Source organism: Drosophila albomicans, chromosome 2L (assembly GCF_009650485.2).
Source record: "Drosophila albomicans strain 15112-1751.03 chromosome 2L, ASM965048v2, whole genome shotgun sequence".
Taxonomy (NCBI): Eukaryota; Metazoa; Arthropoda; class Insecta; order Diptera; family Drosophilidae; genus Drosophila; species Drosophila albomicans.
This window is the reverse complement of record NC_047628.2, coordinates 17,862,333-17,886,126: the sequence shown is the minus strand read 5'-3', so window position 1 is coordinate 17,886,126 and position 23,794 is coordinate 17,862,333. Positions and strand designations below refer to the sequence as shown.

The 23,794-nt window shown below is 42.7% G+C and overlaps 6 protein-coding genes across 12 annotated transcripts; 3 read left to right on the top strand and 3 right to left on the bottom strand.

Annotated features, from left to right (window-relative positions):
- The first annotated feature begins 744 nt into the window (after positions 1-744).
- Positions 745-8,012, top strand: LOC117563323 (uncharacterized). Of its 2 annotated transcripts, none has more exons than XM_052002307.1 (5): positions 745-990; positions 3,084-5,135; positions 5,194-5,486; positions 5,545-6,176; positions 6,235-8,012. In XM_052002307.1, the coding sequence occupies exons 2-5, from the start codon at positions 3,156-3,158 to the stop codon at positions 7,017-7,019; spliced, it is 3,690 nt and encodes a 1,229-aa protein (XP_051858267.1). In that variant the 5' UTR covers positions 745-990; positions 3,084-3,155; the 3' UTR covers positions 7,020-8,012. The 2 variants fall into 2 exon arrangements, with proteins under 2 accessions (XP_051858267.1, XP_034097477.1); XM_034241586.2 differs by having other exon boundaries at positions 748-990; positions 6,238-8,012.
- Positions 7,595-8,767, bottom strand: LOC117563329 (radial spoke head 1 homolog). The gene is made up of 2 exons (XM_034241593.2): positions 8,619-8,767; positions 7,595-8,557 (listed from the first exon to the last, which is right to left on the bottom strand). Exons 1-2 carry the CDS (start codon positions 8,691-8,693, stop codon positions 7,595-7,597), a joined length of 1,038 nt encoding a protein of 345 aa, XP_034097484.1. The 5' UTR covers positions 8,694-8,767.
- Positions 8,700-13,310, bottom strand: LOC117563327 (UDP-N-acetylglucosamine--dolichyl-phosphate N-acetylglucosaminephosphotransferase). Of its 2 annotated transcripts, none has more exons than XM_034241591.2 (5): positions 12,953-13,305; positions 12,755-12,896; positions 12,473-12,686; positions 12,152-12,386; positions 8,700-9,326 (listed from the first exon to the last, which is right to left on the bottom strand). In XM_034241591.2, the coding sequence occupies exons 1-5, from the start codon at positions 13,096-13,098 to the stop codon at positions 8,831-8,833; spliced, it is 1,233 nt and encodes a 410-aa protein (XP_034097482.1). In that variant the 5' UTR covers positions 13,099-13,305; the 3' UTR covers positions 8,700-8,830. The 2 variants fall into 2 exon arrangements, with proteins under 2 accessions (XP_034097482.1, XP_051858272.1); XM_052002312.1 differs by lacking the exon at positions 8,700-9,326 and adding an exon at positions 11,503-11,602 and having other exon boundaries at positions 12,953-13,310.
- On the top strand, positions 9,601-11,344 carry LOC117563326 (uncharacterized). The gene has a single exon (XM_034241590.2). The coding sequence runs from the start codon at positions 9,865-9,867 to the stop codon at positions 11,329-11,331; it is 1,467 nt and encodes a 488-aa protein (XP_034097481.1). The 5' UTR covers positions 9,601-9,864; the 3' UTR covers positions 11,332-11,344.
- A 130-nt stretch (positions 13,311-13,440) lies between the features above and the next one.
- LOC117563325 (sorting nexin-29) lies at positions 13,441-15,271 on the bottom strand. The gene has a single exon (XM_034241588.2). The coding sequence runs from the start codon at positions 15,185-15,187 to the stop codon at positions 13,595-13,597; it is 1,593 nt and encodes a 530-aa protein (XP_034097479.1). The 5' UTR covers positions 15,188-15,271; the 3' UTR covers positions 13,441-13,594.
- Positions 15,272-15,545: 274 nt separating this feature from the next.
- LOC117563321 (polycomb protein Sfmbt) lies at positions 15,546-22,639 on the top strand. Of its 5 annotated transcripts, none has more exons than XM_034241582.2 (8): positions 15,546-15,577; positions 16,013-16,404; positions 17,127-18,018; positions 19,099-20,433; positions 20,494-20,743; positions 20,810-21,360; positions 21,423-21,841; positions 22,194-22,639. In XM_034241582.2, exons 2-8 carry the CDS (start codon positions 16,261-16,263, stop codon positions 22,524-22,526), a joined length of 3,924 nt encoding a protein of 1,307 aa, XP_034097473.1. In that variant the 5' UTR covers positions 15,546-15,577; positions 16,013-16,260; the 3' UTR covers positions 22,527-22,639. The 5 variants fall into 5 exon arrangements, with proteins under 5 accessions (XP_034097473.1, XP_034097474.1, XP_034097475.1 ...); XM_034241583.2 differs by lacking the exon at positions 15,546-15,577 and adding an exon at positions 15,599-15,764; XM_034241584.2 differs by lacking the exon at positions 15,546-15,577 and having other exon boundaries at positions 15,599-16,404; positions 21,423-21,769.
- The last annotated feature ends 1,155 nt before the right edge of the window (positions 22,640-23,794 follow it).

The following is a 23,794-nucleotide window of genomic DNA, read 5'->3' as shown; positions in this document are numbered from 1 at the left end:
TTTCAGTGATAAGTGATAAGAGCATACAGCTGCCAGACAACAGTCTAGGAGCAAAAGTAAAAAACAAAACAAAATAAAAAAAAAAAAAAAATGAAAGAGCTGATGAAATCCCAAACATGTTGCGTGGATCTGTTGATAGGGACAAAGACCAACAACCAAGTCGCCTGGTGTCCGCAAGTGCCTGATTCGATAACCTTTTTAATTCTTTAAAATAGCGATGCGTTGTCTGTCGTGCGGCGGTTTTTAAGTGCGGATTTGTGCTTTTTATTGCCAAAATCTTGACCCAGATCAAGCAAAATGACCTCGAGTAATTATATACATATATAATATTTGCGCGCGCCTGGCGAATTAATCAGACAATCAATTGATAGACCACCCAACTCGAATTTTATATAATGCTATTTTTTCTATACTTTGCAATCAAATCTATTCGCTGATTAATTATTTGTATATGATTTTTTGTATCCTTATTCCAAATTATACAGTTTATGTCAACAAAGCAAACCTTAACTGCTTAAAAAATAAGACATTCTTCAGTTCAAAAATTTAAAAATTTCGATAAGAACCGTACAATTTACTTTTTATTTCACTGCTCGATAATAATCGAAGTGCCTCGATAATTTATCGTTGGCTAAACAGTACTCTTTGAGCTTAACAGCGCGTAGGCTGCCAACATAACATTGTGATAGTAATAGTGTAGCAGCTGTATATACGTTTGCATATTTCTCGTGTGCAAATAGTTTAGAAATTGGAAACGTGAAAAATAAAATTCAATTTTATTACTGCGATCTGATATTTAATTATTAATTGATTAGTTCAAGTGGCTTGCATGTGGCAGGAGCATGTAACAGGAATACAAATCATATAACATGAATATGTTAAGTTAACATCCACATTACATATTAAATCCTCTTTGCGCAAAAGTACAAATCGATGCGTCGTCGGAAATTTAGTGGCACTTAAATTCGGTTAAAAATGTTATAAACAACGGTGAGTGACTTGATTATTTTACTTTATTTCGCCATAGAAGGTCACGCATCATGTGGCACATAAGTGTTTTATGTGTGCAAACACATAATCAAATGTATTTCTTCGATTTGTATTGAGCGTGTGTGGTTGTGTGTGTGCTGCAAAAAACGGCTGCTTGATACCACAAAGGGTGAAATAAACACAAAACCAAGTACATAATGCTCAATAGGAAAACTTCTTCAGCTGTTGAAATTTTATGATGTTATGCAGATGGCAGTCTCTCGCATTCAATATGTTAGTTAAGCGAATGTGACACTTGAAAGCCACTCGACGAGATCAAGGTGAAGACGCAGACGCTTGGAGCGCATTTCTAATTTTTATTTCCCTACGAATAATTATCTTGTATATTATTTTCACCTGAGTGTGTGTGCTTGTGTGCGTGTATCTTCGTGTCTCTGCAAACATATGCATGAATATGTTTGTATGTATGTTTTTGTGTACGCTCGCCTTTGCTCATTAGCGGCATTTTGGACGTCATTCAGCCAGAAACAAACACAGCAACACACGCACGCACACGGATATGTTTGGTGCGTATGTGTTAAAAGTCTGATTGTAATTATATATTCATGTATGTATGTACATATGTAAGTTACATATGTACATAGTCTGTTATTCTATGAACTGGAGCTCGGCTTGGGGAGCGAATAAGATTGCAAGTGTAATTATGGTTATGTAACGTTGTTTTTCCTATGTGTAAATCAGACACAGCTCAAATAGATTAAGAGCATCAACGCCCCTTACCTCCTCTTCATCTTGTTAAGTGTGCATCATATGATAATCATATATCTCTATTTAAGAGCTGCTTTCAAATGGAATTCATTTTATCTTCAGTTTATGTTCTGCGTGTCTTAATTTAATTATTGTTCTTTTTGCGTCTTTTTTACTTTATTTTTGTTGGTCTGTCACTTTTTTTTGCATTTGTTGCGACTTTCTTCTGATTCTTTATCTGCTTTAACCTATTTGTTTTGATTTTTCTGCACTTTTTTTGTTGTTGAGCTTTCTTTTGTGTTGACATGTATTTAGAATATATAATTATTTGATCGCCTTTTAGATACTTTTTTATTGTGGTGGTATTGAAAGCCACAAAATACATACAAATACGATATCTCAACAATTGATTAATGGGCACTCATTATTAATTACAATTGATTCCATCTTGAGCGCTGTATTGTTGTCATGAGCTTATATTATTATGTCTATTATTACATATTGCTATACTGCTATATAGCCTGCACATATCAATATCAATTCAATTTATTGCATTAAAATTGTTTCCTTAGAGAGAGAATTTCAATGAAACCCTAAAAATTTCGTTGAATTTTGTTTATGCAAATTAGTCGCTCAGTTTAAAATGTATCTTAATGAAGCTTGATGTAGGTGTGCATTATTGTAGTATGTATTTCCTGTGTTTAAACTCGTTTTATTTATTTACTTGAGCATATATCTGTTATAGGAATAATCAGTGAAAATATCGCAAACTTGGTTATTCTTATTGCTTTCATTTCAATAGAATAATGCACAAGATAGCTATTTAATGCAAGTTTTCTTTAGAAATACTTGGTTTCTAGTAATATAATTTATTTATAAAAAAAATTGAAATTTAAATTTTTATTTGAAAAGTTAAAAGTAAGAATTATAATATAAAATTCTTAATTGCAAAACCTAATAACTCTGTTATTTATAAAGATTATAAAAATCCAAGACAAAAGTAGACTAGGGCTAAAGAGTATTTAATATTCGTTTTGTTGAATTTCCCTTTTGGCGTTATAATATTCGAGTTGTTTACCTCCTTGATACTATTTACCATATTATTCAATTGGAAGGAGCTTTTCTCTTAGTACCTGCAATGTGAACAAAACGACACGAATGTGCATGTTATTTATTTGATTCGGACAAATACTATTGATTTTACTAGTAATACAAAAGTTTTTTGGGCCAGATGGACAGGAAAGAGTCCAAAAGTTTCCCCCCAACAAAAAAGGAACGAAACTGTTTTGTCCACTCAAAGCGCAACTCTAATCGATAATGGTTTTGTCACTTGTCTCTTTTTCAAGGTATACTATGCGAGCATACGATGAGACACATCATATTATGCCATATAAGTTATTGAGATTGCATACGGAAAAATGGAAGCAATATCCAAGATCTCCTTGATATTTGCTGCATTGCTAATTTATAGTGTTGCAGTCGAAGGTGGTTGCATTTCCGCCTACAGCGAGCGGACAACAACATTTCAACCACAACAGAGCAAAGGATCACCAACAACAACATCAACAACAACGACGACACGCACATGGCAGGAGCACGAATTCTCGCTGTTGGGCTACAAATTCCATTTGCCATTCGTGGGCCATGCAGTGGACCTGGATGTGGATGATAGTGACAGTGGGCTGGACGATAGCTGGTTGCTGGATAAAACCGGAACACAACAGCAGTACACCAGCCAAGAGCAAGATGTGGACCATGAGCTGGATGACATTGGCCAAATCGATGCAGCTAGCAATGTGCTAAAGTTGCGCTGTCAAAATGTCAGCATTGCTGCCATAAATGCTGAATTGTTGCGCCAGCGTGACATCAACTATGAGCATCTCTCGCTGCTCCACGTTGAAGACACTTCCAGCAGCAGCACTTTCCTTCAGCTGCAGCAATACGAGAGCATGCGTCAGTTCAAGTGGATCGATAGTCATCTGCAGGATGCGACACTGCAGCGTCTCTTTGCCCAGCAGACACAACGTTTCGAGTCTGTGGAGACGCTCGATTTTAGCGAGAATGAAGTGAGCTGCATATTGTGGGCTCAGCCACAGGCGATGCGTCGCCTCAAAGTGCTGCGGCTCAGTGGCAATCGTCTGGCAAACAATTGCGTTCTGGCCGAGCTCCAGTACATGAATCATCTGCTTGAACTGCACATGGATCGCAATGCACTCCAAGCGTTGCCCGCTCACTTTCTGCATCAGCTGAGCGAGCTGAGGCTGCTTAATCTCAGCCACAATGCATTGAGCGAGTTGCCGCGCAATACCTTTGAGGGCGCCTTGAAGCTGGAGTGGCTGCATTTGTCGCACAATCGACTGAGCATCTTGCCCTTTCAGTTGTTCCAAACGGCACGCGATCTACGTTTGCTCGACCTGAGCAACAATCGTCTGCTCTCCTTTCCCGACAACTTTTTCGCACCAAACAGTCAGCTGCGTAATTTGCAGCTGCAGCGCAATCAACTGCAATCGATTGGCAAGCATAGTTTGTACAATCTGCGAGAGTTGCGGCATTTGGATTTGTCACAGAATGAACTGGGCAGCATTGATCGCAAGGCGTTCGAGTCTCTGGAAAATCTGCTAGTGCTCAATGTGTCCAGCAACAAGCTAACGCTGCTGTCCTCTATCATCTTCCAGCCACTGCATATGCTGCGTCAATTGGATCTCAGTCGCAATCACTTCAAGCAACTGCCCAGCGGTCTGTTTCAGACCCAGCGTAAACTGATCTTGCTGCGCATCGATGGGACGCCGCTGGAGCAGCTGCCCAACTGGATATCACGCAACGAGGAGCACGTGGATGCGCAGATCCTGCAGCGATTGCGCTATCTTTCCATGCAGGGGAACACAAAGCTCACCGAGCTGCCACCCACAATGTTTGCAAACGCACGCAATTTGCGTGAACTAGTGTTGGCCGACAACAGTCTCCTCAAGCTGCCAGCGCTGATTGGCAGCCTGTCGCGTCTGCAGCGACTCAATGTGCGTGGAAATCGCCTAGCCACGCTACCCGAGAGTGTCAAGGAGCTGCGTCAGCTGCACTATTTAAATATACTGGGCAATGAGTATCAATGCGATTGCTCCATGTATTGGCTATCGGGCTGGTTGAACAATTCGAGCACCTCATTGCATCGCCAGCCGCCAGCGAACAGTGTGAGCTTGGACTCGTCTGAGAACATAGATAATCAGATCGATGCGCTCAAGTGCCAGTATGGTTATCCGGGGGATGCCTTGCGTGTGCTCAGTAATCTCAACTGCAGCGTGCCCGTTGTGGTGCAATCCTCCGAGCCCAAAATGCATCGACTACATGCCACGGCCAAACTAGAGTGCATGGTCTATGGCAGTCCCACGCCGGACATTATCTGGGTGAGTCTACGGATGAAGTTGCTTTGGGGAAATTTTTATTAATCTATGTTGCTTGCAGGTGACGCCAAGGCACAAGATATTGCGGCATCATGCAGACCCAGATAAGAGGCCCATCATCATCAACAGTGACAAGGAGCACCAGCCCAGCAAGTTTGAGCTCTTTGCTCTCACGGATGAAACAAATCCACAGGCACTGAATATAAACATAAGCAGGCAAAAGAGCATTGTGGGACAACGCGTGGTGCTCATCGAGAATGGTTCGCTGCTGGTGCACAATATCTCACGGGGCGACAGCGGACTCTACACCTGCTACGCCTTCAATGTGATGGGCAATGCCTCGGCGGGCATCAGGTAAGCTGTGTTTATAAATGGACACAACGTTAATTAATAAACTTTTGTTTTGTGGCAGGCTTTACATCGATCCCATTGTGTTTTATCGCGTCAAGATTGAGAGTCTGCTGGCGGGCACAGCGCTAGCCACAGCTTTTCTGCTGCTCACGCTGATGGTGCAAGGATTGCGCAGCTGCTTAACCAAACTGGGCGTCTGTGAGCGTCTCTCATGCTGTGCGAATCGCAACAAGAAGTCTCCACGTTCGCGACAGATTTACGCTATGCTCGACAGTATCGAAAGCTACAAGAGCCAGCAGCTGGAACGTCTGCGCGAGAATTATGCTCAGCAAGTGCATCGCATAAGGGAGAATTGTGCGCTGCAGGTTGAGTGGATACAGAGCAGCTACACCACACAGGCCAAGCACATTAAGGAGTTCCGTGACATGGGCTCCAATCATTTGACGGCACTCAAGGATCAATACTACGATCAGGTGAAGAAGGTGCGCGATTATTCCACCGGCCAATTGAGCTGGGTGCGCGAGAACTATGTCTTCCAGCGTAACAAGATCAGGAAGTTCAGTGCCCATCAGGTGCTGCGTCTTCGCGAGGGTTACAAGTACCAGCAACAGTCGCTCAATAAGGTTCTGGAGAATCTACCCAGCTTCTACTTTGAGAACTGTCGCGGTCGTTGCGAGGAGGACATTGTAGAGGGTAAACTACTGTGAAATATATACATGAAATTTATTACAAATTTATTTACTGTTTCAAGTAGATATAGACTGCTACTTCAAGGGCCAAATGGAGAAGGAGCTGCACATACAGAAGATCAAGTCGTGTCTGATGGCCGCCAACAATTCGGCCAGCAAAACTTCCGTCTACTACACGCCACCAGATGACAATGCACTGCACAGTTCGCATTTGCACCTGCAAACCACACCCATTCACATCAACTACATTGATGAGAATCTGGATCGTCAGAAGTTCGAGCTAAACGACTTTAAAATGGATCCGCAACTGCTGCTTTTCAACTCATCGAGATTATACGTAAACCCCGAGGGGGCCAGCAGTAGTCAGCAGGCAGCTGCAGCTATGGCGGCCGCATCGTTGTTAGCTTGCAGCATTGAGGATAACAATCAAAGTGTGCAACAACTGATGGCTGCACAAGATGCCAGCGGCAACAGCCACCACCCCCTGGAGATGAATGAACTGAAGGACTCGAACGATGTGAAAAATTCGAAATCGTGTCCTGCTATTTATAAGGTATCCAAGCAGCGAGATGGCAGCACGCTGCATGAGTTTCTCACCACGGATGGCGGTGATATGATGCGTCTCAATCCCGTGGATGAAACGTCGCTCACGAGCAAGGAACTGCAGCTGCCCAAGGAGAAGCTAAACATCATAGTGGATGATTGCGGCAAAGCCTCGCTGCAACAGTTGGAGCCGGAGACGGATTTATCATTTGACTCCAACAGTGATAATGACACGCTGTCTAGTACTGAATCCAACTCCAACTATAAGTCGGCCAATGCTACAATCTCTGCAAAAAAAACTTAGATTTTTTTTTAATAATTAAAAGTAAAAACAATTCATTTTGCAAGGAAAGAGAAAAATCATTACGAAGAGAAATGACACTAAACTACAATAAATTGATCCAAGTTAATGTTATTTGTAAAATGAAAAGGCATCAAAACAATAATTACGTTTAGAATTAATTAGTGAAACTTAATGAATTCAAATGCTGAATATCAAATGAAAAAAGTGCATCAACAAAAAAAAAAGAATGAAAAAAGTCATACGATTTAAATAGTAGAAAAAAACATAAGAAATTGAAATTGAAAAAGGTATCATTAACTATGTCAATAATACTTGAAAAGCCCCTATTTGTGATTTCATCTATAACGTGAAGCGATTTATTTATAGAGACCGCATCAAATCTACATATACATATAGTCAGGCATATTTTAAAAAGGACAAACAAATTTTATTCAAATTCTAAAAACGCAAATAAAGCAACAAAAAAAAAGTAATTGTATAATTCAAAAGAAAGTGTGGTTAAATGCCAAAACAAGTATTGTGCGCTCATTTATTTAAGTCTCTATATGACCAATTGTTAGCTATAATTAGTGTATTTAGACATTCGGACACTCGGGCTGCTTAAGAACCTCAATAGCACACGGGCTTCCATCGATTTTGCATGGTTCCGATTCGGTCTCCACCTCACTTAACTCGTAATCGCATTCGCATGGGAAGCATTCCATCTCGCCCTCGAGCTCGTCCTCACCTTCCTCGCCCTCGCCATAGAAACTCACCTGTTCGTGGCTAACAACACTTGGCTCGGTGGTTATCGAGCAGACAGATAGTTCGGAGTCGGAGATGGGTATTGGCACTGGCTCCTGTGGCAGCAGCGAATAATCGTAGACAGCAATCTCCTGTGCAATCCATATAGTTGGTTTCATTTCAACCACTTCACCTTCACCCTCGAGCTCAAGATTCGTCTCCTCCTCGCCCTCGCCCTCCTCAGACGGCTGCGCGGCACGGAAATTGTAATCGCCTGGCAAAAAGAAACCCAACAGCATATAACGATTGTCAAAGCTGAACACAGCTGGTCCAGTGGGATACAACACATCCCAGATGCCATGCAGTATGGTACACTTGTCATCGTTGCCAATATACAACTCAAATGGGCCCAAACGCACATTGGTGTTCCAGGTGGACTTCAAGCGCACCGACATGCAACAGTTGTCCTTATCGGTTTTGAAACTATAGATGCCCACGCCATGACGTTGTCCCTTATACCAGTCCCCCGAATAGGTGTCTCCACTGGCATAGTTGTAGCGCCCCTTACCATGCTTCAGATGCTTGCGCCAGTTGCCTTCGTAAACGGACCCATCCGGATAAATAAAGATACCGCGACCACAGCGCACACCACAGCGATACTGTCCATAGTAGCGAGCACCGCTCTTGAAGACATATAGTCCAATGCCATGGCGACGACCCTTGCGATAGTTGCCATCGTACTGATCTCCATTGGGGAGAATGGCCCAGCCACGTCCATGACGCTGGCCATCGGCATTGCGGCCACCGATGTACTTCTGCAGACGGATGGAAGAACATGAGAGTGCAAGATTTAATATGCTTTAAGGCTGCACCTACACCAATCTTGGGACCCTCGTCCTCCTCGTCGGGAAACGATAGCTCAGACTCATCGGATAGATCGGAAATGCTCATAATGTATGTTCTATATATAATTTACTTTCGTCGTTTATTTTTGGAGAGAATATAATTTCGTACTTAAATTACTTTTCAGGGGGAACTGTGTGATATATTGAGTTCAACAATCGAAAGCCACGCAAGGCTTGCTTTGATTACGTTTCCCTTGCATAGAAATAATTGGCCAACGGATAGCGTATGAAAAGCGCCAGCAATGTGGACAACACCTGGAATCCCATCAGCATTTGTGTCGCCACACGCTCGTGCACTGGCCCAAAGATCACGAGCACAAAGTTGATCAGCGTTAAGTTGTTTGTCACAATCCGGCCATCTGCGTGTTCCTGCCAGCTGACCAGCCGTAATGTGCGCAGCACTTTGACCATGAGACGACCGAGACTATTCAGCTCATCCAGTCGGAATTCCGTAGTGCTTATGTGTAGCAAATCCGATTTCTGATCATATTTCGGTAGCCGATGCCTTGGACAGGGCACAAAGTGAAAGAGTTGCGGGGTTGAGTACAAAAAGTTTAAGATTTGCGGCAGAAAGAAGAGCAACAGTGTCTTGCTAAAGTGGCCCAAGATGCCCACGACAGCAAAGGTCATGCCGGCAAAATAGCAATATGTGTCGCCCACAAACACCTGCGACGGATATCTGTAAGTAAAAAATACAATTTGAATTTCAAAAAGTTCGTTAAATTAAATTATGGGCACATTGCGCTTTTGGGAAGGCCATACTTTAAAAAACAAGTTGGCCCGTTTGGTTAATATGTTCGGCACAGTTAAAAGAGTGGTGCAATTACAAGATAACTTGTTCATAACAGTTTAATTTGTGCTTAACAAAAATAATTATATTACTAGTAAAAAATACATTTAAGTTAACGTGTCAGCAGAAAGAATAATAAAGTGTATATCGCTGCTAAGTTCAAATGGCTAACAAAGCTCAATGCCCATCGGGAGGACAACAACAGATGGCAGTCAACAGCTGTGTTTTATCGAGAGGACAATCGACAGCTGTGCGGTTTATCGAGAGGACAACGGCCTTTGGCAATCGACAGCTGTGTGCATGTAGTGGGCGCAGCAGCAATGTGTAAAATGTGGGTGTGTTAGCCTGCGAAAAACGCAGAAACTGGAAAGTCTAGTAAAATAAAAATACAAGTAAAATGTACTTTGTGTAGTCAATTAAACGTACAATGGCTCGGAGCATGGGATTAAACCAGACAGCGGCTAGTGGGAACAGCCGTCGGGCTATAACCAAAAAACTAGTGCTCTGGTCAGTGCTGATAGTGCAAGTGGGCTTTATTGGCTGCATTTGGTTGCTCCAAATGAATCGCAGCCAGCTGCTGCAGCAGCAGAATGGCAGTGCAGCAGACCCCCAGGAGTCGGGACGTGTGCATTTCGTGCGGAATGCAAGGAATACAAAGAAACAGGGACAGCAGGTGCAGCAGCATTGCGTGCAGCGCGATAACATTAATCGATATCAAGAGGATTTTTATCAAATGATAAGTGATAACCGTTTGAATCGAAGCGCGGACTATGCACTGCCCGCTTACATTGAACTGGAGCTAGCGCCAGCCTTGTGGTGTTATAAAGAAGGCACGGTGAATGAAACAACAACGAGGGATCGAGATTATTTGATGGCACAGCCGCAATGCAACTGCGAAAGTAGCTGGCATGGACGTGACTGCGGCCAGCCGGAGATAATTTGGCGAGCTTTAATGACGCACAGTCGAGCAAGTAAACGTGGTGGCCACGAAGCGCCACTTAAGCTGCACGAGGCCAATCCAACGTCAATAAAGCGATTGTATTATATGCTGAGCTTGGGCGACTGGGAGCATATAAATGTGGAGCTGCTGCAGCTGCAGCTGCGCACACTCATCGAGGTAGTGGACTTCTTTCTCATCTACTACTACGAACGGGACAGCAGCAAGGACCAACTAAAGGAGCGTCGCCTACAGCGACAACTGAACTCTCTGCTCAGCTCCAATTATGTGCTGTACCAATGCAGCAAAGCAACTGGTCAGCAAAACTGCAGCGGGGCTGCGGCATTTGCCCATTTCCGGCAGCAACTGTGGTCACTTTGCAGCGTGCAGCTGCAGGCGACGGATCTGCTGCTCGTTGGTAACCGCGAGTCAATCTTTGCACCCACTGCACTCAAGTTCCTCAAGTACTATGCCACCGATGTGTTGCCATTGCGCTTCAGACTTAAGCACAACGTCTACGGCTTCTATTGGCAGCATGGACAACGCACACGCCTTAGTGGCGTCATCAGTTCCTTGGTGCATCTGCATGCTGCACAGCTGGATCCGCAGCATCTGGAAAAACATGCGATCTACACGGTGGGCGATCTCAATCATTACGGCGGCTGGAGCTGTGAGCTATGCATGTCGCCGGAGCAAATTGTGAACTGGCTGCAGCAGAGTGGCATAAAAGTGCAATTGCCCAATAGAACGAGAAGCGCTCGCATCGATGCCAACTATGTGCAGCAATTGATAGGTGCTGGTGTCCTCTTGGAGGATGGTAGCACCCAGTTGCTGCGACTGCGGCCCCAGAGCGAGAAATACTTTGCACCCGATGTGGCGCAACAGCACAGCAATCAATTTGGTCAATTGCTGTACAATCTGTATGATGTGAACGATGTGCAGGAGGATGACGACTAGTAGACTAGTAGAATAGACTAAGGGGACTAATATTAAGACTCGACTCTAAGTAATAAGCCTCTAATTGTTCCCCACTTTTGATTGAATTTGTATTCGAAATTTAGTGTATCAATTTACTACATTTATTATTATTATTGAAAACTTACGAAAGAACTAAAGTTTATTGTAATTTCAATAAAAATAATAAATAGAGTTACTCAGCATATAGACAGACAGGGCGACAGGACGGAGCAAGGGAAGACAGCGACGCCATCTGTGATAATAAACTAAACTAAACTAGATATTGAATCAGTCAAGGAATTTGTTATCGTACATTTAGTTTAGTTCAATTCGAATTCTAAAACATGTTGTATGTGCATTCTTATCAAAACTTCAATTCTTTATGAACGCATTATTAAATATTTAAATATATCAAATCTGTAAGATCTCAACGATGTGCAGCAGGATAAAGACTAAAATGGAGGACTAGTATTGTAAGACTCGATTAAATAATAAGCCTTTACGCTCTCTTCCACTAAAACTGCATCGGTTTTCGATTGAAATTGAATTCGAAATTTAGTAAACTCAGTATGCAGACAGGCGGACAGACAGGGCGACAGAATAGATGGATTAGAAGGACGATAGTGACGCCATCTGTGATAATAAACTAAACTAAACTAGATATGAATTTGCAAGGAAATCATTCAAAGAATTTGTTATCGTACATTTAGTTTAGTTCAATTCGAATACATGTTGTAAGCATTCTTGTCAAACTTTAATTCATTTGTGAGAATATTATTAAATATTAAACTAAACATATGAACAAACAACAACAACTCACCTATTGAACTTCCACAAAGCCAGTGAGGTGGCCAAAAATGGCAGCATAAAATGTATGGAGAACTGATGCGATTCCACTTGGTGACCCAGGGATAGCTCGATGAAATTGAAGAGCAAAACGGAGCCGGCAATGATGAGCGATTGACCAACTTCTAGACCATTGATACCAGCGAGTATATTGATGGCATTGGTGCAGAACACAGCCAAACTGCCCATAAACACATAGTAAAATATTCCTGAAAATGAGAGTTAAAAAATATTTACATAGATGAGCAGATGCAAGGGAAATATGCTATAATTGATGATTTAAAATGCCGCTTACCAATATTAACGGATGTACCAAACAGAGCACGAGCAAAGTTGGGCATCATGACGGTAGTGGAATTGTAGTTGACATAGTATACCATCAAAAGCGGTAACGTTGCTATCGTGGGTAGAAGGAGCTTGTGACGCCAGCGTAGATCAAGCACATCGTCGGCAAAGCCAAGAAATATCATGCAGCATATCGACAATAAGGCGGCAATGAGTTCCACGAACTGAAAACAAAACACATAAATTGATTAGACATGCCACATATCTTTACATGCGTCATCAGTTAACCAACCTTATCATGGGGAAATGTTAATGGTTTGCCGCCTGTAACTGCATCCGTGGCGGCATTTTCATCGAATGTAAACGGTATTGGGATGAACAGAAACATGGAGATAAGAAAGACGCAGCCTATAATTACGCCATAGGATTCGGGTCTGCAAAAATTAAGATGTAGACAGTTTCTAGACAATATTACGAACTGTATACTAACACTTGCGGCTTGTCCTTTTTGCAGAGATCACGACCAAACAAGTTGGCCTTGATGAACATGTCACGCAAGCGGGGAATCATGCGCACCGTCATCAGGTATGCGCCCGCCGAGATCGCCGCATTTACGGCAATCGCTATCGTGGACATCTTTTTGGTAAGTGACTCCTCGATGTAGTTACACTAATTAAATTAATGTCGCTATTCGTTGCGTATTCAAAATACTGCAACTTGGGCGAATCGTTCTAGTTGTTACCAAAGTGCACAGAGGTTATATAGTTATCTATCACGCGAGCATAATGCCGTAGAAGAAAATTGCGGCGAGGAAAAGTACACGCCAATTATACGGGTAAAGACAATAACAAACACAGCTGATTAAGAAGTGCCCAATTAGAATGTTATCGATAACGACTGTTCAACGCATCAAAAGCTATATCGAACTGTTGTTCAACTTACATGTAATCGATAACGACAATTAAATATTGGCGCTCATTGAAAAGTGAAATGTGTACTTATATATTTATTTAATATCAGCACTTGGTGACTGTTTACAAAGCCTACATCCCATTTATACATATTTAAATAATAAACATAACAAAATACTTTTCAATGTCATTTCGAGATTGGTCCAGTTCGGTTGTCCCCGCTATCGCTCCCGAAAAAATGGAAACGCCTTTTGCAGTTCCCCCTTTGTCTTGCAGCCTTCCACCTGAGGTAGTGTCTCCACAATATTGAGCAAATATATTTGCAATTGCTGTCGTCGTTCCTCCACAAATACAAGATTCATATTGCCAAAATGCTTCTTGGGCGGAAACTCAATGGAACTAATGTTGGGATGAGTGCGCAGCAACGATTTATGCAATTTATTAAATTCATTATAACGTCGAAAGAGCGTCCAATGCTCTAACTGCTGGCGCATTGTGATATGGATTTCGTAAACATAATGCGAGCCGGAGCGCTGCGTCTTCACGAGTTTCACCTGTGGAATGGTTATCAAAAAGTTGGAACAAAACGATGAGGCCGGATCGATGCCAGTTTCATTGAACTGTTTGGTTAAGCGACGAACCAATTGACGATTCTGTCGCGTCAATTCGGCAACGCGTGTCTCAAGCAATGCACACTTTTCATTCAAACGCATCACTTGGTCCTCCAATACAGCTGTATGTTGACTGTTGCTAGCTCCATTCGCCGAGGACGATGACTTGCTCCACTGCGATGAAGTGTCACTGCGATCTTCAAAGAGTTCTTGATCCGTAACTGTCGTTGTTGTGTCCGAACTCGTAGGATATACATCGGGAAGCGGAGTCTTAAGAAATTCGAGCTCTGGTTCGATGGGATCACATGGTATTGTTACACGTTCCATTTGTGTGCTGTGTTCCAGCTGCAACTCATGCTCGACTGCATCTTTTGATATGATTTGCTGCACTTCGAGCATTTCGCGCGGACTCAGCGCACCCAACAGATCCTCGGTGGATGTTGCACACACAATTGGTCGTTCCACCGCAGATGCTGTGCGCCCTGTTTTTCGAAGAGATACTGGAACAGGTGGGGATGAGTATATGATGGGTTCCTCTTTGACCACATTAACTGCTTGCGAAGACTGACGTTTGGCTGCGTTAAGTTCGGGATTCTCAACATTGAGGGCAAAGAGCACATCTTGGAGACTGCCAATAATGTCGGGCAGTTGCTTGGCCGCCTCCTCATTGAGCAGCAGCGACCAAGGAGTGTAGTAGCGTTGAATTTGCGACTCGTCACTCAGCCATGTAAGCAGATGACTGTGTAGTCGCTTCTCATTGAGCGTAGCACGGATGAAGGCACGTCCACGTCCATGCTTGGTCCATATTTGTTTCAGGCCTTCGTAGCGCTGTCGTTCGTGTGGCGTTAAGTGCGATTGACAGAAATCCCAGAATGTGTTTTCTCCCCCGCTGCCTCCTGCTCCACCTCCTCCATTGCCATTGCTACCCAAAACAATTTCGTGCATATTTTGGAAGAGAGTAACAGCAGACAGCGAAACATTCAAAGATTGACGCAGACCATAGGCGAAGGTTTCTTCCAAAGCTTCACACAACTCCTGCACGACATCGTCACGCTCGGTGGCCAATTCACGTTTCCCACTATAATTTTGACTTGTTTGTTGCGCAGTTTGCTGCAGGCGTCGAAATATGTCCTCGCGACGTTGTCCGAAAGTGCTGCCGTTTAACGCGGCACGAATTGGATCTGGCAATGCACTTTCTGGCATTATTTTCTCCAATTTACGCACAATGTTTACTATTGCTTGTTATTGTTTCTAGACTATTTATTTTTCTTTGCATTGTTTGTAATGTAATGAGATTCACTGAGATTCAGAGTCGTAAAATGTAAATCGAAATCGATATTATCATTAAACACAGTTCACATAAACAAATTGAATATCGATTTTCGATAGGATTTTACCAGGAAATTATTTCAAATTCTTTCCTGGTTACATAAAAAAACTTAAGCAATTTAAATTAAACTGTTGTTAATTTTATAACTTATTGTAATTAATTAGAGTTTTGCTCATATTTCAGCAATTAATTGTTTATCGACTTACAATTTCCAGTTTTATTTTGCAACACTGGCGACTCCACGCGATTCTACTAAAATATCGGTAAGTTGCAGACGAATCAGATTTACTCATCACCAATCATCGCAACACTGGCATAAAATTTGCGCGTAAAAGAATGCCAAAAACTTGAATAAATGTTGAAATAATTGCAATTGCTACACAATACAATCAACAAATGTGCCGACAACAATTAACATAATAATACTACGTATTTGCTGTGTACAAAAATGTAAGATTTTCAATCGCGCGACAGACTTTTGTGAGTTTTCTTTTGTGTTTTGCGTTCGTCGTCTGCGCGCACGGTGCGCTTCATTGACTTTTTTGAGACGAGTGCAAAAATCGTATAAAAAGCATTTAAAATTAAACAAACATAATTTTAGATTGCCTAAATTCAATTGCATTGAATGCGAGTACTTAGTTTATAAGTTTTAAATCAGCCAATAAGCTAATTAAACCTCAAAAAAATTGTTGCGGCAGCTGCGTTTCAATTACACAAAAAAAAGGAAGAGGGCAAGTAACAAACAGAAGCGCAGAACTCGAAAGCAGAGAAACAGCAGTGGAAAGAAAGAAAAAACAGGCGCTGTGTGGACCGTTGTCCATATGGTGAAGGAGCCTGTTTATGTGTGCGTGCAAATGTGTGTATTTTGCATTTGCAAAATTAGCATAAACAATAAAAAGTGCAGCGACTGAAACAATAACAATAATAACACAAGCACACATACGCAATGAATCCAGCAGAATTGCGCATGCTGTGGATGAGCAGTCAATATAACTCCGAGCGCATTTCACTCGAAGATGCGGCCAATTTGCTGGGACATCCGACTGTTGGACTCTCGGTTATGGAGGATATGACACACCAGCCAACTTTGGTAAGTTCCCAGTCCTTTTTGTTATTATTGTCCCTTCTTGCAAGCAGTGTTGTGAATCCCTATTGTGTTAGTGTTGAATAGTGTCCTCGCCTCGATCTTGTTAGTGTTGCATAGATAGTTCCCCGCCTTGTTGCCCCTTTTATCAAGCCCAGACTCTATAGGTTAGTTATCCATTGACTTTATTTACTTGGGAATTGTCCAAATTCAAAGGCAAATACATATTTAATTACTTTACTAAATGAGCACCATTTTTTTGTTTTGTTTTTATTGTTGAGCTGAAATTAAAAGATTGAACTTATTGGGCTTGTTCAAAGCTTTATGAGCTTGTAATACATAGCTGAAATTTTGCGTTAATAAACCAGACTATATTTAATAAAAAATCAAGCAATTTTGAATTGTGTTTGTAAATAAATCCCCACTTTTATGCATAGTCTATATGTCTTGTGTTTCTGCTTTGGTTTTGAAAAAATTGGAATTTGTTTACTTATTTCTTCTACTTTCTTTTCTATGATTTATGTATTGGTTACCGTTACGTTAAACGTTCCGTATCCATTCTCAACTGTCAACTGTATTCAACTCTGCCAATCTCAACACACAATATCAACTGACACAACAACAACAACAAATGAACACACAACAACAATAAAACCACCTCCATCTCAACCACCACAACTATAACTAAATCACCACCACCACGAAATACAACCGATAACTATCGAAAGGATATGAATCCCATGATGAGCATTGTTGGGGGGGATTTCACGGGACAAGCGGCTGCTGCTGCTGCAGCCTTGGGCGTCCAGCCTGCCACATTGATTGCGACGAACACAAACAATCTGTATGGCTTCGCGCACATGGGTGGATTGCAGCAACAGTTGTTGCAGCATCAGACGGCCGTCTTTCAAAATTATGCCGAAGTCATGGATGGCGTCGATGGCAGCAATGTGGCAGCCCTTATGGGTGTTGATACCTCAGCCACCGCGGTGGTGGATGATGATCAGCAACAGGTGTATGGCCACCAATTGGATGACACTTACGATGATGGCGGCGCCAGTGGCGGAATGTCGGATCTGGAGCCGAAACAGGAAATCATCAATATTGATGATTTTGTGATGATGAACGAGGATAATAATTCCTATGATGGCACTGATTTTATGACATCATCGGACAAGGACATATCACAATCCTCCTCGTCGTGCATGACCAACATGCCCAATCATGATCTGCTCGTGCCTCTGGGCGATGGTCTGTTGCATCACAAGTTGCTGGGCACCACGCATGCTATGATCAATGCGGCAGCGGCGGCAGCAGCCTCATCATCCTCAGCGTTGACTGGCGTGGCTGGTGCATCGGGCAGTGGAGGCAACAATGCGTTTGCCAACATTCTGGTGGCCTGTGATGAAGCGGCCACGAGTGGTAAGGCTGCGGTGGGTAGTTGTGGTAAAGGAGGAGGTGGTGGCGCCAGCACCAGTTCCGGTTCAACATCGATGCGGACGCAGCGCAAGACGCGTAAAATTGAGCCAGTGAACAGGCCAGGACTTGTGCTTAAGACACCGATTGCCTACAAGGGCAACATTGATCCCTCCGTCATACCAATACAGAAAGATGGCATGGGTAAGGATTTCACTTTCCCTTTTTTCACTGTGTTATACTTTATGCTATTATTTCATTTATTTCGCTAAAACTACATTGAAATTCATTAGGCGAACTGATCGACAGACTGACTGATTGACTCAATCATAAACCATTAAGTCAAAATATTGGTTCTACAACATAGAGCTTTTTGGAATGCAGTTTCCTAAAAATACCAAAACCCCAAATCTGCTTAAGTAGCGTTCTTAATGTGAGGTCTAGATGTGTAGCTGCATTGTCTTAGAAATATAAATGCATTCGAATGTAATATGAGTAAGGTATTAGGAGATTCCCACTCAATGACATTCTGTTGCTTCGATTTAATATTTTTGCAAACATCAAATCTTTAATACTCTTCTTATCATAAAAATACATACATTACTATTTGGAAAGAAAAATACTTTTTTATGAATGTTAATTATTTTAATTTGGAACCATTCACAACAACATATCTTGACATTATTACTTTTGAGCTATTTTTGTAGTTTAATTAACAAAAAAATCTAATAAATGGTTACATAAATTGAAATTATTTCATATATTTGGGTTTTTCTAAACATTTTTCAAATTTACTTTACTTTATTTATTATCAAAATGTGTAGAAAAATAATCTTTCTAAATAGTTCTTGACAAAAGCTGAAGAAACGCACTTACATGTGGATGTAATACTTATAACCAAACGAAATATTGTTAAATATTTTTATTTTTTTTGCACGGTAAACGATTTCTTTCGGCCTGAGAAGTTTACAATAATTACGTATACATAAATGCATTATTTGAATACATGCCAACATTCGGGTTGCTTCGGAAAAAGCCGAATAGTTTCACTTATTCCATTCATGTCCTTTCGTTTATAAGCGAACGCACACATTCACACCCATTTGCAGTTTCGAATTCGCATTTCGCTCACCAATTATTTTGTTTGCCATTCACACAGACTAGGTAGTTTATTGTGATTCGGATATTGTTAGGTCGCAGTAATTCCCAAAAAAGTATAATGTGATTAACTATTATTAGTAATTGATCATTTGCTAATTATGCAATAAACTTTTTGTTTCGCAGCTGTTTGTGAACGCTGTGGCGCCATTGGAGTAAAACACACATTCTACACTAAATCAAGGCGTTTCTGCAGCATGGCTTGTGCACGGGGCGAGCTCTATTCGCTGGTACTCAATAGTAAAATGGATGCGCCCAGTAATTCACCAGCACCTGCCCTAGACATTTCCGACACAACTGAACAGGAACAGCAGGAGCAACAACTGGAACAACAACAGCAACAATCGCAGTCGCAGTCGGACGTTGAGCTAACGTTGCAGGCGGCACATATCAAGAATGCGAATTATCGTTTTCGCATTACGGATCAGTCAAAGATAACACAACTGAATGGCTTTGGTGAGCCAATGTCGCTGGGTGGCGATGCCGCTGCCAATAATGTGCAGATGGCCACAGATGAAACGATTGCTGCACTCAATGGAGGCGCTGTGGGCGATGCTGCAGCGCCGCCAGCGGAGGCGAGTGGCAGCAGTGATGGCCTTGGGAGTGCCAACAACAGTTTTGTGAATGCAGCACCAACGCCAAAGGCGTTGCGACTATTTCGCGATGTCTTTCCGCAAGAAGATCTGCCACAAATACCCAAATTCGAACGTCTTCCGGCGCCCTGTCCTCAAATGGAGAAGATCATCAGCATACGGCGGCGTATGCATGATCCAACACACTCTTACGACTGGATACAGAGGTTGGGCAGAGAGACTTTTCAGGCAGCGCCAGTTACGTGCTTCCCCCACGCTCCCGGCTACGAGGTGTGGGACAATATTGGTGTGGGCATGAAGGTGGAGGTGGAGAACACGGATTGCAATAACGTGGAAATCATACAGCCGGGTCAGACACCAACGTCGTTTTGGGTAGCGACCATTCTCGAAATCAAGGGATACAAGGCGTTGATGAGCTACGAGGGCTTCGATACAGACTCCCATGACTTTTGGGTGAATCTCTGCAATGCCGAAGTGCATTCGGTGGGTTGGTGTGCCACTCGAGGTAAACCTTTGATACCGCCACGCAGCATTGAGCATAAGTACAAGGATTGGAAGGATTTTCTCGTTGGGCGTTTGTCGGGAGCACGCACATTACCATCGAATTTCTATAACAAGATCAACGACAGTTTACAGTCGCGCTTTCGCCTTGGTCTGAATCTCGAGTGCGTGGACAAGGATCGCATCTCACAGGTGCGTCTGGCCACCGTCACTAAGATTGTGGGCAAGCGTCTGTTTTTGCGCTACTTTGACTCCGACGATGGCTTCTGGTGTCATGAGGATTCCCCCATTATACATCCCGTTGGCTGGGCCACCACAGTGGGTCACAATCTAGCCGCACCACAAGACTACCTCGAACGCATGTTGGGTAAGTTGTTTGCGTGCTTCATCCTCTACCATAACCTCTAATCCGTCTATCGCTGTTTAGCTGGTCGCGAGGCCATGATCGAAGTGCACGAGGATGATGCTACCATCGAACTCTTCAAGATGAACTTTACCTTCGACGAGTACTATCTGGATGGTAAGACAAATGGCTTCCTCGAGGGCATGAAGATTGAGGCTGTGGATCCACTCAACCTCTCTTCCATTTGCCCCGCTACTGTGATGGCTGTGTTGAAGTTTGGCTACATGATGATACGGATCGATTCGTATCAACCGGATGCCTCAGGGTCGGATTGGTGAGCCGTCTTGCCTGCCGTAAAGGGAATGTTGTATAACCAAGGTGTTTTTAATTTGCATTTTAGGTTCTGCTACCATGAGAAGTCGCCGTGCATCTTTCCGGCTGGCTTCTGTGACTCGAACAACATAACCGTCACACCGCCCAACAGCTACGAGAATCGCATCTTCACCTGGGAGGCCTATTTACGTGATACTGGTGCTGTGGCGGCTGGCCAGCATTTGTTCCATCGCATGGTGCCGGATCATGGTTTCGAGGCGGGCATGAGCTTGGAGTGCGCCGATCTAATGGATCCACGTCTCGTCTGCGTTGCGACGGTGGCTCGCGTTGTGGGCCGTCTGCTCAAGGTTCACTTTGATGGCTGGACCGATGAGTATGATCAGTGGCTGGACTGTGAGTCCGCAGACATTTATCCCGTTGGCTGGTGTGTGCTTGTGGGTCACAAGCTCGAAGGGCCACCGCGCGTCTCTCATCAGCAACAAGTCAAGGCAGCGACCAAGCCCAAAGTGCAGCGTAAACGCAAGACAAAGAAGGGAGCTGGCAATGGAGCAACGGCAGCTGCAACAGTAGCAGCAGCCAACAACAAGCAGCAAACGCATGACAACAACATGCAGACAGGTAAGTTTTAAATTTTTTGTAATGATCCGCTGGACTAACTCTTATTTTACTTTCCATTGCAGTGAAATCACGAACAATTGCGCTGAAAACAACACCGCATCTGCCAAAGCTGAGCATTAAGTTGGAACTGAAGCCCGAGCATCATAATGCCGCTTTCTATGAAAACAATCAACCCGAGGATGAGGACGAGGAAGATGGCGTGGCCGAGGATGATCCCGATGGCGATGGCAGCACCAGTCACATGTCCGAGCAGTCGACAACGCACTCGGAACAGCTGATTGCCATCACTGCTGGCAGTGCAGCAGCAGCAACAGGAGCCGGGGCTGGAGCTGGAACAGCAGTTGGAGGAGGAGCAGCAGCAGCCAGCACGACGGTAACACAGCCTGCAGCCGTCAGCGGAAAAACAATGGTAAAGAAATCTTCTACTACTAAATCACCTGCGCCACCAACTGTGGGTCGCAAAGCCACTAGCTACATTGCGGTGAGTACATGTGGGATAATAGTGCGTAATCGCTTGTAGAACCTGCAGACTGCCTGCTCTCGCCTATCTCTCTCCGCCTGTCCGCCTGCTCGCCCCACTCGAACCGCCTCCAGCTGCGCAGCTCGAATTCATTTTGTACATAACTAAAACATCGATTACCAAAAAAACCATCAAATCAGATTTCCAATTTGTATATAACTTGTATATATGTATATTTTACGCACTGTTATTTTTGGTACTTGCAACACAGACTCATCCAAAACCCACACATTCATCCAGCTAGCTGCCTGTAATTCCATCCATAATAACCGTTTACTCTATTAATTATTATTGTGTTATATTTCGTCCACAGAACTCGTCAGTCACAAACAGCAAGTACATTCCCCGTCTGGCTGACATCGACTCGAATGAGGCGCAACTAGAGCTGATGCCAGACTCGTGGAATGTCTATGATGTCTCACAATTTCTGCGGGTTAACGACTGCACCGCCCACTGCGACACCTTCAGCCGCAACAAGATCGATGGCAAGCAGCTAATGCAATTGACCAAGGATGACATTATGCCACTGCTTGGTATGAAGGTGGGACCTGCGTTAAAAATCTCCGATCTGATTGCACAGCTCAAGTGCAAGATAAATCCCAGCAAGGCTCGATCACACAAGACCAACAAATCACCATTTTTATAGTGCGGAATCGCTAAAGTTCCCAAATTGAAAGAGAAACACAAACAAAAATGGAGATCTAAACCGTGTTTAACAGAGCCAAGCGTATATATTAAGTATATATATATATTTTTTTTTTTTTCAAAAAAGAAGAGATACGAACACGAATGTTATCACCGATTATCAGATTATGATTCTATATAGCTGTATATATAGATATATATGATACAGTATTTTGTTAGCACTTGAAATCGAAACACATACGTTGCCTATAATGGATTCCATGTCCATATACAGTTTGTATAACTAACTCAAGTCTCACAGCGCGTTATATAACTAGATATACAGATAAATATATACATAGAGATATATATAGTCTTTAGTCTTTAGGGTACACTCATGTTATATCAGTCAGAGTTTCTATTAATGGGATAAAACATTTTTACCTTACACATAACTAACACACAAAACAAAAAACATATTTTTATAATAAGCCAGACATTTGAATACACACAATTGATATAAGCTCGGGTTAGGTTTGCTAATTGTACATATACATATATAGAAAGAAAGAAATTGTATTCTACAGTTGTCGTCGCCTCATGCCAATAATCTAATAAACAAAAAAAAACAGCCAGCATCTCATGAGCAAAACGCATCCAGTTAAGCCAGAGCAGCCAGAGCTCCTAGTCCGTAAGCCAATAGATTAACAGCTCAATCATCAAGGAAGCAAGCGTCCCCAACGTTTCTAATTATTACATTGAGTCCTGCAATCGCATGCATTAAGAACGTACACAAAAACATATATATATATAGATATATATACTTCGAGTGAAGGCAACCTTAAAATTAGAATAAAGTTGTACGTAGGTAAAATAAGAACTATCAGTTAAATGTCTAAAACACACATATACCTAATAAAAACGAATTCAAAATTGCAACTAAAACTATCAAAATGTCCTAGTTTTATTCAAATATAGCACTGAACACTGAGAAGTTTATCTAATTAGGGTTGCTCTTAGATGGCCCTGTTAAAATTATCGCTGTCCGGAATGCCTCTGCAAAATTTCCTGAGTACCAGGCGAACAGAATCAGAAATCAAGCGACGGCAGTACAGAATATAAAGTTTACATTGGGCGCCTGCGCAGCTTCTGTTAAGCTGATCTGTTAAGGGCCACTGTTAATTGCCGCTGTGAGCACTCACTGTAAATGGGGCAACCGTATTTTAGCCATAACTCGGTCATATCCTTAAGGATTTTGGAAAGATATACTTTTTTGAAATCTGGAGCACC

Coding starts and splice junctions, on each gene's coding strand:
- LOC117563325 (XM_034241588.2), bottom strand. CDS start 15,187: ATGCCAGAAAGTGCATTGCCAGATCCAATTCGTGCCGCGTTAAACGGC.
- LOC117563329 (XM_034241593.2), bottom strand. CDS start 8,693: ATGAGCATTTCCGATCTATCCGATGAGTCTGAGCTATCGTTTCCCGAC. Junction 8,558..8,618: donor ACGAGGGTCCCAAGATTGGT/GTAGGTGCAGCC, acceptor ATCCGTCTGCAG/AAGTACATCGGTGGCCGCAA.
- LOC117563323 (XM_052002307.1), top strand. CDS start 3,156: ATGGAAGCAATATCCAAGATCTCCTTGATATTTGCTGCATTGCTAATT. Junction 5,136..5,193: donor CCACGCCGGACATTATCTGG/GTGAGTCTACGG, acceptor TGTTGCTTGCAG/GTGACGCCAAGGCACAAGAT. Junction 5,487..5,544: donor AATGCCTCGGCGGGCATCAG/GTAAGCTGTGTT, acceptor GTTTTGTGGCAG/GCTTTACATCGATCCCATTG.
- LOC117563321 (XM_034241582.2), top strand. CDS start 16,261: ATGAATCCAGCAGAATTGCGCATGCTGTGGATGAGCAGTCAATATAAC. Junction 20,434..20,493: donor CTACCTCGAACGCATGTTGG/GTAAGTTGTTTG, acceptor ATCGCTGTTTAG/CTGGTCGCGAGGCCATGATC. Junction 20,744..20,809: donor GATGCCTCAGGGTCGGATTG/GTGAGCCGTCTT, acceptor TTTGCATTTTAG/GTTCTGCTACCATGAGAAGT.
- LOC117563326 (XM_034241590.2), top strand. CDS start 9,865: ATGGCTCGGAGCATGGGATTAAACCAGACAGCGGCTAGTGGGAACAGC.
- LOC117563327 (XM_034241591.2), bottom strand. CDS start 13,098: ATGTCCACGATAGCGATTGCCGTAAATGCGGCGATCTCGGCGGGCGCA. Junction 12,897..12,952: donor AAAAAGGACAAGCCGCAAGT/GTTAGTATACAG, acceptor TAATTTTTGCAG/ACCCGAATCCTATGGCGTAA. Junction 12,687..12,754: donor TAACATTTCCCCATGATAAG/GTTGGTTAACTG, acceptor TTTTGTTTTCAG/TTCGTGGAACTCATTGCCGC.